Raw genomic sequence first — 15,515 nt, 5'->3', positions numbered from 1 at the left:
ACAGACACTGTGACAGTTTGCAAAGAGTCAGGTGTATAACTGGAACTGGAAGCCCAACCCTGCCCGTACACTGGAACGACAGGACTGCAGGTGGCACAGGGGGTTGTAACAGTGTGTACTGTAGCCTATTTCTAACTCTACAGTATAATGTGAAAAACATTGCACTCAGTGAGAGCAGTGATGCTGTCCTTTGGATTGAAGGATGGCTGACATGTCAGGAGAAAGTTTGGTGGTTGAGACACGAAGGACTTCACAGAGATGACTATCAGCCATTCTGGTTCTCAGTCTGCTTTTGTTCTGATTTAACAGGGAAAATGTTTGTTCACATATGTATGTTGAGCCGAACAGGCTCATCATTCTTTTTGCGTGGCGTCTCATCAGAGGAAACTTGGCACTATCCAACCTCTGATAGAAGTCAGGGAGGGAGAGAAGATGATGTTGACTCTTCAGAGAATCATCACATTGCATTTCAATCAGTTCTAACTGCAGACTCTCTTCCACTTCTTCTGCATCCACCAGGAAGGGGGTCGAGAACAGCTTGATTTGTTTTTCAATGACAGAAAAATCTTGGAAACGCTGGTTGAATTCTGTCATGAGGGATGCAATCACAGACACATATTTCTCCTTTTTAGCAGAAAGGTCGACCTCTGGAAAAGCAGACTTGATTTCAGACAGCGCAGGGAAGTGTGCAGCATTAAAGCTTCGTAGTTGTGCCTCAAACAGGCGGAGCTTTACACAGAAGGCTTTAATGTGCGCATACAGATGTGGCACCAGCTGATCTTTGCCTTGTAGGTTCTAGTTCAGTGTATTGAGATGATGAGTAAGATCAACTAAAAATGCCAGGTCGGCCAGCCACAGAGGGTCACTCAGTTCATGAAGAGGTCGGCCCTTCTCTTTCATAAACTGATCGATTTCTGATCTCAGCGAATAAAACCGCTGCAGCACATAGCCGCGGCTCAGCCAGCGCACCTCAGAGTGGTAGAGTACATCCCCGTATTCAGCATCCACGTCAGAAAGGAAAGCTTGAAATTCTCTGTGGTACAGTCCTCTAGCTCGAATTATGTTGACAGTTTTTATAACAGTGTTCATCACATCGCCCAGCTGGACAGTTTTGGCACACAGTGCTTCTTGGTGGATTATACAGTGCATCTTAACAGCCTCACCTCTGCTCTCTTTTACCTTGGCGCACACCATTGATGCCATTCCTTTGCGATCACCCGTCATGGCCGGAGCTCCATCCGTTGTTACTCCACAGAGCTTGTCCCATTAAGTCCCATCTTTTCAACTGCCTCTGACACAGCTTCAAAAATATCTCTTCCCGTCGTTGTGCCTTTTAGGCTCATCATATCAAGCAGCTCCTCCGTACAGCAAAAATTATCATCTACTCCCCGCAAAAAAATTAACAGCTGCGCGGTGTCTGTAGCATCTGTGCTCTCATCGCATGCTATCGAGTAAAAATCAAAAGCACAAGCTTTGTCTCTCAGCTGAAGTTTAACGTTCGCTGACAAGTCCTCGATTCTCCGCACCACTGTATTTCTGGATAAGCTCACGTTGTTGAAATCCTGCACTTTCTCCAGGCAAATTATTTCTGTGACTTTGATGAGGCACTGCTTTATGAAACCACCGTCTGAGAACGGTTTGCCGTGCTGGGCAATACGTTTAGCGACTTCATAGCTTGCTGTTGTGGCATTTTCCTGTATTTTATTAGCACGAAAAAAAAACTGTTGTTGAGCTTGCAGGCTAGCTGACATTTGCTTGACTTTCTGTGTTCGTTCGTCACCGGTGTACAATGTGTAGCTCTGATGTTTGGTTTCATAGTGCCGACGGACATTATAGTCTTTCATCACAGCAACATCTTCATTGCAAATTAAACAGACACACTTTCCTTTGATTTCTTTGAAAAAATATTCATTTTCCCACCGTGTTTGAAGTCTTCTACACTCACTTGCTATTTTCCGTTTCTTCAGTGCTGCCATTTCTCGCGGTAAAAGTTTTTCTTTGCTCTTTTTTTTTTAGTAACGGTTAACGGTTGACAAGCACTGTGTCTGTGCCTGGCTCCATCTAGTGTTGAAACTGAGAAGTGCAACAGAGTTGAGCTCAAGCTTCTTGTGTGGGTCATATTCATTATATTTTTAGAATTTGTTGAATATGTTGGATTAATGATTATTAAATCAAACAACAATATTGTTGATGATAAATTCAAAGTATTTTTTTTTCGAAATGCTATAAAATACATCCATATTTTTTTCCAAAACGCTATTAATCCATCCATATTTTTTTCCAAAACGCTATTAATCCATCCATATTTTTTTCAAAACGCTATAAATCCAACCATATTTTTTCAAAAGCTATAAATCCATATTTCTTTTTCCAAAAATTGATGATTTGTCTTTTTAAAAGTATTTTATCTTTTATTTCGTGTTCGCATTTATGAGGAAAAAACATGTTATGTAACCTAACCGTTCGTTCTCCATTAAGGATGCTTTTAAAACTTTCACAGAGACATCAAACAGAAAGCACACCTCTCTTTGAAACGAATTTCGTTTTGTATTCATTTTATCTTAATTTTAATCCATGTTTCATTATTTTTGTATAATCACAACACGTTCAGGCTGGAGCTTAAGCTACATGAACCGAAACTCAGCGTATAGGCTACTCGCCTCACAGACCTAAACAAATTAGAAATTTCCTATATCTGTTATCTACAGAAAGCTTGAAATTTCTACTTTTAAACAGAACCATTCAAAACTAAATAAAACTAGGCTATGTAGGCTAATCCGTAAGAAATGCATTTTTCTCCGACGCGTTCACATAGCCTACTGCGAAGATCGTGAGTCAGTGTCAACTTCATCTTTGCAGCTGACACAGAAACACTTGTTTAAACAATTAAAATGTCTCATTGCAATATTTTTTTACAGCGTTTAGGTGCCGTTTATATGAACGCGTCACCACTGCATGAGAGAGAGAGAGAGAAAGAGAGAGAGAGAGACACGCAAGGTCTCTCTCTCCCTCTCTGCCGTTTGCATGCGCGCTTTTGCTCGCTCGCTCGCTCTAGATTCGCAGGAGATTTGAACTAATTTCCAGGCATCATAACATTACAAAAGGCAATTGTAATACTTTTGTATTACTATTTTGGTATGATGAACATTCACCCGCCAGTGTGGCGGATAGCCTTTTGAGATTTACTAGCCAAACGGAAAATCTAACCGCACTTAATTGGCTCTTGGCGGGTGTTAATTTCGGACCCTGGCTGCGGGCCAATAAAAACTGGACGGCCCGCGGGCCGTAGTTTGGACACCCATGCTCTAGGTTTACCAATGGCAGGTTCGCCCACCCCCAACAACCCTCTACCCCTCCCAAGATATGGAGTTATCATATCGGAATCTTTCCTTACTCCAGCCATAGTATAAATTTACAACAATGACAGAATAAACAAAAGAAAACTGACCCCAGAGAATGTCCAATAAGTATGATGAGGAAAAACAACAGTTCAATAAGTCAGTCCGCAAAAAAAAAAAAGAGAGAAAAAAAAAATTGGATTCTCTTATCCTTTTACAGTTACCAGTTCAATGGCGAAATAGATTCCACAGCCTCCGCATGCAGCATCCAGACATCACAAACTCGTTGCACAACTCCGGTGATCGGCTGCGGCCAAACCAGTAGATCCAGTAGATCACGGCACCATTTTTATGTAACAGTTTTACTCTGGTTGTGTTTGTTCTCTAAACAGTGAAGACGACGCTGATGAAAGAGGTCTCAGGATCTTTATTCTGCAGAAATACAGAGCACAATTAATTGGCATACACGTCTCTCCCCTTCAGTCTGCTCATACAGCACAGAGAAAGCAGCACGCTTGTCAGATGAGCGAGAGAGAGCACATTTGACCCAGTCAGCGGCAAATGTGCTTCTCAAGATCTTAATTTAATCAATCAATACTTACAAAACATAGGGCAAATAATAAAATAAATTAAATCACAAAATATAGTAAGCCACAAAACACAGGTCACCCTTATGGCATACAAAATAATATATAAGGGAAAATATAATTTCTTCACCATTTACTTGTATCAGTAAATACATTAGATGGGGGAAAAAATGTCAAAAGTTACAAGTTAATTACACAAATAAACTGTCACTTTAAATATGACATCACTTTTGCATACAGACCTCATTCTTTTTTGTATGTATCAAACTCATATAAACTTGATATTAAACATTTCAAACATTTCTCAACATATAACAAACAATTGAACACACCTGCAGAAATACAGAGCACAATTAATTGGCATACACGTCTCTCCCCTTCAGTCTGCTCATACAGCACAGAGAAAGCTAGGAAGCAAAACTAGTCAGTAAAACAATCAAAAAACAACTAAATGCATTCAATTTCATGACATCACAGCTTTTCATTTCACTTAACCATCATTTATCTCATGAAATAAATCGATTACATTGTTTAATACACATCAAAATGTCCCTACCAGCACGCTTGTCAGATGAGCGAGAGAGAGCACATTTGACCCAGTCAGCGGCAAATGTGCTTCTAAAGATGGCGCTGTTCGCACGAGGTATCATTTGCGTCACCAATTTGTGCCCCATATACAACAATATTCTGCATAAATGGTTCCCACTAGAATTATGTACATTGTAGCAGATTACAACTCAGCACACAAATATAAAAACACAAAAAAAAAATAATTAAGTTTTGATGAAGTTCACTAACGATCTTCATGACATTTTACAATTTTTTTAAACCAGCTACACTTACGTCGTGCCAGCCGTTTGCTCGCGGCGCACTCTTCTATCACGCAAATGCGGCGTGCCCTGTATCACGCAAAATAAACTACTAGCATGTAACGTCGTGTTCTGTCGTCATACAACCAAAAGGGAGATTAAAGTTGCGTCAAAACTCTATGTCGGGGCTTTTGGATTCCTTTGTAGGCTACATATAAATTATACACATTTTGGCGTAGCCCTACTCAATTTTCATTTTTAATATACTAACATTTTATCAATATTGCAAAGTCATCAAAACTGACTAAATATTTTGTGACCAAAAATGTGAAAAATAGGCCTACATCTAGCCTAAATGATCGTTCATGACATTATTTTAACTATAAGCAACCCAATTTGTCTAGATCTGTATTATTTTCTTTGTATAATGTGCTTAAATATTGCTGCGCAGTCGTGTGATTTAGTCTGCTTGATTAACATTATTACAATGTATTCCTATTTAACTCTGATATGTAGCCTATATATATATATAAGGTCCTCGAACGTGTTAGAATATTTCACCAGCATCAGCCTTTTCACAGTTTGTATCACTCCGCTTGTCTGTGTTTGCGCAACTTGTATCATTAAGCCAGTAGGTGGTGACAAGTGACTGTCTTTATGAGTGAACAATTGAAATTTAATTGAACTTATTTAATAGTGCCAAAAACATTGATTAACTCAAGAAAGAAACAAGTTGCTGAAACCAAACTTTAATGCTAAAAAGTTTATGCAAAATAATCCTTGAAAGATTTCTCATTTAAGGCCATTCCTGTTTGGAATATGTGATTGTGTATTGTCAACAATAAGCAGAAACATTTTGCATTTCCATTTTATAGTGTGGATCATTCATTTCAACATTTATCCTCATTCTCATGTTTGAGAATCTGTTATCTGCTTGCCATATAATTTATGCTACTGCCCACTGACATGCTTTTAAAGCTATTGTTATCAAAAAATGTTGGCCTTCACATATGTAGGTCTGAGAAATCAAAATTTTCTCGGGGGAGCATGCCCCCGAACCCCCCTAACTACCTCACATTTGAATGTGTGTGTCTGTGTGGTAATATGGCCTGGTGTGGTGTGCCAGGACTGAATTTTTTAACCAGTCTGCCCCCCTGCATATAGGCCTAAAATATACATTATTCTCTGTATCGAATCATGTTATCTTGTTACCCAGCCCCTGATGTTTCAGGCTCAGCCCCTGATGTTTTTAAAACCTAGAAACACCCCTGCCACTAGCCTAAATAATCACGCCACAAAATAAGCTTTTGTTGTCCGTATTTTAATGGCAGTCGACAACTGACCGAATTCTATAAATGTGTGCCTTTATCTTTTATGAGTCGCTTTGATCCTACAGTCCTGTACGTGTTATTTCTGAATTTCGTTTCGTTTCGTTCGTTCTAAAGTGAAAGTAGTTTTGTCTTTTGTTCCTCCCACTTGTTTTCATTTCTGTTAAAATGCTTTTTTTTTTTTTTTGCTTCTTATATGGTTTTATAAAAACGATTTGGTGATATACTTAATGCCATGATAATAAAATAAGAATTATTGTGTTTATTTATTCCGTAGCCTACTAGTATTTATTATGAAAAGAAAACATGATTTTTTTATAAAGACTCTGCATTTAGAATACTGTACCTATAGCAAAACAAAGATTTGTCTCTTTTATTCCTCGAAATGTTTAATAAATAAAACATTTACGGAATACATAACTACAACTACGGAATTACAACTACGGAATAAATAAACACAATAATTCTTATTTTATTATCATGGCATTAAGTATATCACCAAATCGTTTTTATAAAACCATATAAGAAGCAAAAAAAAAAAAAAAAAAAAGCATTTTAACAGAAATGAAAACAAGTCACTGAAAATGACACTGTGGTGGAAAAGTTTTTGATGTTTTAAGGAAAATGTTAAAAATGATGGAAGTAAACTAATGAGAGATTTCTTTCCTAAATATTATCAAGACAAAAGTTCACAGTGAGCTTATTCATTTCTTGTTCTTGTTTTTCTTTCTGTTCTTAGTTTGTTTGACAGAGAATGGATATGTCTGCAAGATGCTTGTGGGAAATACAGCCTGCACAAGATCTGCATGTTTGAACGGCTGTCTTGAGTCCTGCCATCAGCTTCTCTTCAGACATCAGACCATGCAGCAAACGACACCGCTACTGTGAAGGCTGAGGACGTTCATGTGGCATGACCACTTTAAGGATTACTCTTCTCATTACTGTTATTCTTCCACTTTACTATGAACTTTGCTCTAGTCGATGTGCTCCTGCTGAATTTGAGATAGATGGGCAATGCTGTCCAATGTGTGCTCCTGGTAAGACTGATAATAAAAAGTTATACCATATAGTTTACATGTTTTACACAATTTGTATAATTTCAAAGTTTGTAACTTTAGATTTTTTTTTAATTCTTTATCAGTATGTTTTTTTTACTGCAAGTATGTGAAGTTATTACTTCAGTGATGATAATCTGCTTTATTCTGCATTAATGAATATATTTTTTCTGGCATAAAAGCATTTGTTTGGTTAGAGGAAAAAAAACTAAATTATAAAGTCAGAATACCATGACAGTGCATTTACCATCACATTATTAAGTGATTTCTGTTGAAATTCAATAACAAATTTTATGTGCTGCTTTTTAGGAAACCATGTTTCTTCGCACTGCACAGATGATACCAGCACAACCTGTGCTCCATGCCCTGAATCCACTTATATTGATTTACCCAACGGCTTATCAAAATGCCTTACATGTACAGAGTGTGATTTAAGTGAGTGTTTCCCCCTTTAAATGTGTTCATCTGAAAATTAAAAAGTTGTTATAATTTACTTAAGAGGTGATCTAGCATCTAAAGAGATGCAAGCTAGTTGCTCATGGGTAACTGTTCCTACAGTAACTAATGTGATATGGTTTCTGCTGACACATTTCTGTCTTAGAGCGAGGGTTAAGAGTGAGTAAAGCCTGCACTCGGTCGTCAGATACTGTGTGTGAGCCACTGGAAAGATTCTTCTGCATTGATCCATATAAACACACCTGTAGACTCGCTGTGCAACACTCTGAATGCAGACCTGGACAATACATCAAACAAGCAGGTAAATGATCACATTATATAAAGATGCATGGACAGTGCATGAAATGCTGTTTATTGATATCTGTGCATTAGTGGCAGTTAAGGAAACGAGAGCATTTATTTATTTTATTTTAAACATCTTTATGTAACTATATGTCCATTGTCTACAGGCACTGGCTCCACAGATACAGTATGTGCTGACTGTACAGCTGACACATATTCAAATGGCTCTTTATCATCCTGTAAACCACACACAAAGTAAGTGTTCTCTTATACACTGTTGGTGTGTGCTGTTGCTCATCATTTTACATCTGATCCTGGATATTATTCACAGGTGTGAAGCATTGGGACTTACTGAAATAAATCCAGGAACACAGTCGTCTGACAGTGAATGTGGAAATCTCCCTGATGTTACAGCCATTGCTGTTAGTGTTACAGTTACTGTAGTAATAATAATAATTACTGTAATAAGTGTTCTTATAATCAAACATTTTCAAAAGAAGAGACAATCTCATCAGTCAGGTGAGCTTTAATCAATTTGTTCAGAACGTTTTTGTAGTATGAGATATAGAGTTGTTTTTCATATAATTTCTATGCAAATTCAGCCAAATTAAATAAATAAATAAATACAGTCATGGAGCTGGAATACTTTTTGACAATCATTCATATACACTATATTTGCTACAATTAGAAAAAAGAGGGTGACGCAGTGAGTAAAATAATTGATTAAATTATAATTTTGTCTCCCTTCTGTTCATACAGGAATACAGGTATTGAAAGTTTTTCTTTTTTCACATTAAAGAGAAAAAAAAGAAAACAAATTACTTTTAATTTGTTTTAAATAACAAAATTTATGTTAATCTGTTTTCTGTTAAAAGGAAATGGGAAATCTCAATGAAAAAGCCAGAATGGGTAAGAGTAGTAATTCATATTGACATACACCACATTTAATCAGCTCATGTACATGATGAGAAACTTCAGTGACATAATATTAGATTTTAATTGTGATTTATTTAACACTATGTTGGTCTTCTGTGGTTTGACTGTGAGAAAGCAATGCAAAACGTTATTTGTGCCTGTTCAACTTGGAAAGTAATGCTTTCATTCACTGTGTTTTCAGCTGTTTGATGAACACTTCTGATCAATTCGGATAGGAACAACCCGTAAACGACTAGGAATAGCTACAGTTTCCAGACTAATCAGAACTGTCTCCACATCAGGACCGGTGCCATGCCATTGCACATACTTACGAACAAATGCAGACTATTCCCCCACTCGCAGAAATAGTTGCATCTCTCCTTTGCCCAACACCAATGAAGAGAGAAGGCCAACTCCTGTGAAGACCTTTCTTATTCTGTCTCCTGTGAAGACTTCAGATGATCTAAACTCTGAATCAACATGGACCAATGCTACATTTTTCTAAATGTCAATCATTTGTTTACAAACAAGTATTTTTTTTTACAGTTATAAAATTGTTTTTTAATTTTTTTTATTCCAGAATTGATATTAATTAAAATTAAATTGCTTTATTTTTGTCCTTGCTTATAGACGGGGTTAACAGAAGTTAGCCACTTTTGTTCCAACAGAGGATGAAATGTGTCGTCATCTATCAGTGACGTAATATCCCTATTAAGTGGACGTGTAGAAGAGACGCGAGAGGGGGAGGAGCCAAGATGGCGCTCTGAGCAGACACTTCTGGTTGAGCTCTGCAAACCTAGCTGTTATAATTATATTGAATAGGGTGAACATATACTTTATTGCGGTTTTTTTTTTTTTGACAATTACTGCTCACTGCAACTTTTGGCTGTTGTCCACGGACCAAAATGAGCAAACCAGAGAAGAGAAAGACTGAACCCAAGAAGTCGCTAGCTAATATCGGCTCTGTAAGCAAGCCTGCTAATGTTAGCCAACCAGCAAAGCCAACTTCCACTCCTCATAAGCCTGCCGACGCTAAAAATACTCCTGGCGACTCCATGCATGACTATTTGGAAGCAACTTCCGACCCATCACAACATGTCCTCATGGAAGAAGTCTTTCCTTCTCTCCCTATCACACCATGTGCCTCTCCTGCTGGTAAGCTAAGAAAAGTTGACACGGAGACATCTACCGTTCTCTCCCAGCTCTCGTCACTTACCAAGCTGATTAACTCGAGGTCAGATACTCTCGAAAAAATGGTTAGCGGCAACTCCATAGTGATCTCCGAGATGAAAAAGGCTGTTCAAGAGAACACTGAACATATCACAGCTGTGAGAGAGTCTTTTGATGCTGTCTGTGCCGAGATAAATGACATGAAAGACAGAGTTTCCAATATGGAAACGCAAGTCGGAAAATGTCAGACAAACGCCGAAGCACATCTCTCATCTTGAGAGCTACTCGCGCCGTTGGAATCTTAAACTTTACGGCCTAGCCGAGAAGGAGAAGCAAGACGTGCGGCAAGAAGTTATCCAGGTCTGTCAGTCTGTTTTACCGGAGGCAAAAGATAAACTTGCAGATGTCGTTGACACGGTACACCGCCTCTGCCCTATGAAATCCAGCAACAACCAACCCAGAGGAGTCATTATACAATTTACATCCAGGATTTACCGTGATGCTGTCTGGCGTTCTGCCAAGAAGTCAACCTTCTTGAAAGACAACAACTTGAAGCTGGCAGAGGACCTGTCAGCTGATGACCGCGCCCGGAGAAACCGACTCTGGCCAGCCGTGGATAAAGCACGCAAGGAGAACAAGCTGGCATTCTTCGTTGGAGGACGCGCGTTCGTGAATGGGAAAGAAATTTTTCCACCTCAGTGACTGGTTTTGTGATGGCACAAGGTACAAACTGGAGTACAATATGGCTTAGCTGTCTTTACCATCTCTCACATTAATTTATTTTTTTCTCTTTATTACCTGATTTTGTATGCAATCGCGCTAAAGAGCTGATTAGAATTTAACTGCTGTACTTTTGTTGATAATCTTATGCCCTTTAATCTAAGTAGGCATGCAGCACTTTGATTATTGCTCCTGACAGAGCTGAACAGCAGCCTTTTTATTGAGTGAGGTTTTTGTTTTGTTTTTCTATAAAGAGTGAGAGGTTTAATTGTTTGTTCTCTTCAAACTGTACAATTATTTGAGATGGTACATATGCCACATTAGCTTAACTTACTGCTATTTCTTGCTATGTTCTAAGTTCACATTTCCCCCATAGGGTTTGCAGTTCTCACCTTCTACAGTACTCTCTTAAGTGACCACAGGTTTTCAACTTAACTACTCGTTCGCTTATTCGGTCTAAGCTTTCATTTATTTCTTTTTTTTTTATTTTATTTTTTTTTTTATCTTATTTTATCCTTATGTCTTTGTCTATTATTTCCTTAAATGCGAGAGGTTTAAGAAACAACATTAAACGTAAAGCCGTATTTTTGTTTTGCAAGCAGTTTAACATAGATTTTTGCTTTATACAAGAGTCCCACTCAACAGAACAAGACAAATCTTTCTGGAGGTCGCAGTGGGGTGATGATTTGTGGATGTCCCATGGCACAGAGCGGGCTGCAGGTGTTTGTATACTGAAACGCAGATTTAATGGGAAAATTTTGATCTCTGACTGTGATAAAAATGGCCATTACATTTTTTTAATACTCGAGGCTGCACAGTCCTTTTACATTCTAGTCAATGTGTATGGCTTCAACTATCAAACAGAGAATAATATCTTTTTTGACAAGTTGGAAGAGCATTTGCTGCACTGGTTATCCAAATATCCAGATTCTTTCATAATCTTTGGTGGCGACTTCAACTGTGTTGGACAACAGTATGGATAGATGGCCCTCTAGAAGTTCAGACTCCTCTACCTCACATATAAGGCTATTTGCACAAAGATTTGATTTGGCTGATTCCTGGAGGGACTCGCATCCAGCTCAAAGAGCATATACTTGGTGCAACAAGACACAGACCAGTCACTCGCCCATCGACTATTGGCTTATTTCAAAAGATTTGAAGGAAGTTAAAACAGATATTTTTCCTACGCCACTTTCAGATCACAAAACAATTCATTTAACTGTCCCTTTGCCTTCCTCCTCTAGTGCTAAGTCTTCATATTGGAAGCTTAACAGTACTATCCTCGAGCATAAAGAAGTGATTACCGAAGTTCATAATCTGATAAAACATTATTGGAGCAAAGCTTTAGCTGAAAAGATATTCTGTAATAACTGGGAGCTTCTGAAATATGAACTTGGTAAATTTTTTAGAAAATACTGCACTGAGTTAGCGAGGAGAAGGAGGACTGAGGAGACAGAGGTAATAGAGAAGATTGCTTTTTTTACTTCCAAACCGATAGAGGCTTTCAGCGAATCTGATAAGACTGAACTAAATGACTGGCAGCATAGGTTGGATGAGATTTATAAGCGCAAAGCTGAAGGAGCATTTGTCCGGTCTTGCAAAAAGTGGCTTGAAGAAGGTGAGCAGAATTCGGCTTACTTTTTCAGACTAGAGAAACATCAATCCAACACTAATTCTATTCTAAAATTAAATATTAACGGGACAATTTCTAATGATCAGAGCACCATTGCGAAATATTGTGCAGATTTTTACAGTAAACTTTACTCTTCCAAGTATTGCCCTCAAGCTGCTTTTTCCTTTTTTAATTCTGTAAATAATATCACCCAGCTGAGTGAGGCTGATAGTGAATTTTGTGACAGGGTAATTTCCCTAAATGAAGTTACAGATGCTATAAAGTGTCTTAAGCTAAACAAGTCCCCCGGAACAGACGGCCTTACTGCCGAGCTTTATAAACAATTCTCTGACAGCTTAGCCCCATTTCTTTTGGAAGTCTTTAAGGAAAGCATTGATAGGGGTGCACTCCCTCCCACTTTATGTCAGGGACTAATCACCCTGATTCCGAAACCAAGAAAGGACCCTCTGCTCTTAGATAATTGGCGACCAATCTCTTTATTGAATAATGATTATAAGATACTAGCACTGATTCTTGCAAATAGAGTAAAACCTATTTTAGATACAGTTATTGATGAGAGTCAATCTGGTTTTATGCAGAATCGTCATATTTCTAACAACATAAGATTAATTTTAGATATAATAGATTACTCAGAACTTGTACAAGATGACAGTTTTATTCTTTTTCTCGATTTCTATAAGGCTTTTGACACCCTGGAACATGATTTTATTATTACGGCTTTGAATAAATTTGGCTTTGGTCAATCCTTTTACAATGCAGTTCAGATGTTATATTCCAATAGTAATAGTTCTATAAAGCTTGCTAGCGGTACTTCCCCCAGATTTTCCCTGAAGCGTGGAGTGAGGCAGGGGTGCCCCCTATCAGTGTATTTATTTCTCCTTTCTGTACAACTCCTTAGTTCACACATCAAACTCAGTCCGTTAAAGGGCTTGGTCATTGCTAACAGAGAAATACTCATAAGCCAGCTTGCAGATGACACTGCTCTATTTCTCAGGGATGCATCTCAAGTATCGGTGGCATTCGACACTATCCAATCCTTTTCTAGAGCCTCCGGACTCTCCCTTAATCTAAATAAATGTGAACTTTTGCCTGTTAATGCCTGCTTGGCGGCCTCAATTCATGGAATCCCTGTAAAAAACTCTGTAACATACCTTGGTATTCAAATCGCTAAAAATGAGCAATCCAGATGCGCTATAAATTTCACTCCCATTTTAGAAAAAACCCAAAAAATCCTTAATCACTGGCTCCAGAGAGACTTGTCTTTGAAGGGCAGAGTTCTGCTTTCAAAGGCTGAAGGAATCTCTCGTCTAACCTATACTGCTCAATCTTTACATGTTGATAACACTACTTGTAAATCAATTAATAAAATCTTACACAATTTTTATGGAAGAATAAAACCCACTACCTCCCTGTGACAAAGGTGGTTTGAATTTTATCGATTTTGGTGCACTTAATAACACCTTCAAAATAAACTGGATCAAAAACTACTTGGAAAAACCCCAACCCCACATCCATTTGGCATTTTTTATTTCTCATTTCGTATTCTCAAATTTAGGTGGCCTTAACTTTCTGCTGCTATGCAATTATAGCATTCCAAAAATACCACTGAAACTTTCTCATTTCCATCAACAGGTTCTTTTAGCATGGACATTGATTTACAAACATAATTTCTCTCCACAAAGCTGTTTTATTTGGAATAACTGTAATATTGTCTATAAAAACAAAACATTATTTTTGGATAATTGGTTTAGCAACGGAATTGTTTTGGTTAGTCAACTGTTCAAAGAAGATGGCTTATTGTACAATTACTCTGAATTTCTCAGGAGATATAATGTAGCCTACCAATAACGCCTAGAGAATTTTCTGTGGTATTTGATGCTATCCCTTCTGGTCTGTGCATGTTATTCAGGTGCTCCTACAGCTCTCCTCCCTTATCATTCATTCCTCCTGATGTGTGTCAGTCTTCTCTTGGTAAGGTTTGCTTTTCATCTGGTAAGCGTCTGAACTCCAAGATAAGATCTATGTTTCAGGATGCTCTAGTTTCTATCCCACCAGCCACGTTTTATTGGTCTAATTTTGTGGCTGGAAAAAAGTTTGGACTTTACCTCAAAAGTTCTTATTAACAAATAAAATGAAAGAGATTTCATTTAAACTGATACACAAATTCTACCCTACAAGACATTATCTATCAAAATTTAAGTCTAATATAAATGTTAACTGCTCTTTCTGCCTAGAGCAACCTGAAACATTTACCCAATTATTTTGGTCATGTGAATTCACTTACAAATTCTGGAGGGACTTCCAAAAGTTTATTGCTGATTTTGTATTTTCTGATTTTCACCTTTATTTTAAGAATGTTATTTTTGGTTTTCATCACTTTAATCACAAAGATGGTAATGCCTTTTATTTTATAAATCTGTTTTTATTTTTTAGCAAAATTTCATATACACAAGAGCAAATTCACCAATAGAAAGCCTGAACTCTTTCTACTGAAGAAAGAACTTGAACAATATATGATGACTATCTCTTTGTCAAAAAACACAAAGGCTCTAAGGACTATTGACATCTGTAAATCCCTAAAACTGTTCACATGAAATACTCTCCTGTTTTTTTGTTTTTTTTTTCAATTTTGCTTTGTTCTCGCTATATGTTATATCTGTATTTTGTTCTTAAATTTGTTTTGTATTTTTGTATTTTGTAAGAATGTAATAAAGCTTTATTAAAAAAAAAAAAAAAAAGAAGAGACGCGAGACTGAATGCACTGAAAAGCCCTCCCACTACTCATATACTGAGAAAGCGATAATATAGTAGAGTCAGTTAAACTTTGACAAAATCATATAGCAACATTCAAAGCTGTGTCGTCATGAAACAGCTTCACAAACAGTCTTTTCAACCTCATAGTATCATTATTAGTGTGATGCAAGTTAAAATTATCCTAGATGTACTTGGATAAAAGTTGAAAGTTCAAATATAAACACTGATGTCTACTCTACGATAACGATCAAAATCAGCTTTTGATAGAACCTTGGTGCTTAAAATAACGCATTTATCGATAACATTGTTCCGCCGCCAGTAGGTGGCGACAAGTGACTGTTAAAAAAAATTATTTATGGACTTCCGGTGACGTCATGGTTGAAACAACAGGTTAGAGACAAGGCTGCCTAATAGCTGTTTAAGAATGAAGATGCTCACCAAATGAATAAACTTTTATATATAGCTTAT

At 37.5% G+C, this 15,515-nt stretch overlaps 1 protein-coding gene across 3 annotated transcripts in view; it reads left to right on the top strand.

The window, feature by feature from the left end:
• Positions 1–15,515, top strand: part of LOC307173287 (tumor necrosis factor receptor superfamily member 14-like) — a 27,262-nt gene extending 11,747 nt beyond the window's left edge. Inside the window, exons 2-9 of one of the 3 annotated variants that reach the window (XR_013823820.1) lie at positions 6,802–7,099; positions 7,427–7,552; positions 7,719–7,874; positions 8,023–8,110; positions 8,187–8,374; positions 8,731–8,764; positions 8,973–9,493; positions 15,033–15,515. Coding sequence is in view for 1 of the 3 variants with exons in the window: in XM_079896287.1 (XP_079752413.1) it covers positions 6,973–7,099; positions 7,427–7,552; positions 7,719–7,874; positions 8,023–8,110; positions 8,187–8,374; positions 8,731–8,750 (705 nt within the window). In the remaining 2 variants the exon portion in view is untranslated. Of the gene's footprint in view, positions 1–6,801; positions 7,100–7,426; positions 7,553–7,718; positions 7,875–8,022; positions 8,111–8,186; positions 8,375–8,730; positions 8,765–8,972; positions 15,009–15,032 lie in introns of those variants that run through there. The other 2 variants (XR_013823821.1, XM_079896287.1) reach the window with 2 other exon arrangements.

Source organism: Squalius cephalus, assembly GCF_949319135.1.
Source record: "Squalius cephalus genome assembly, chromosome: 16".
In the NCBI taxonomy this organism is placed as follows: Eukaryota; Metazoa; Chordata; class Actinopteri; order Cypriniformes; family Leuciscidae; genus Squalius; species Squalius cephalus.
This window is presented reverse-complemented; position numbering and strand designations above follow the sequence as displayed.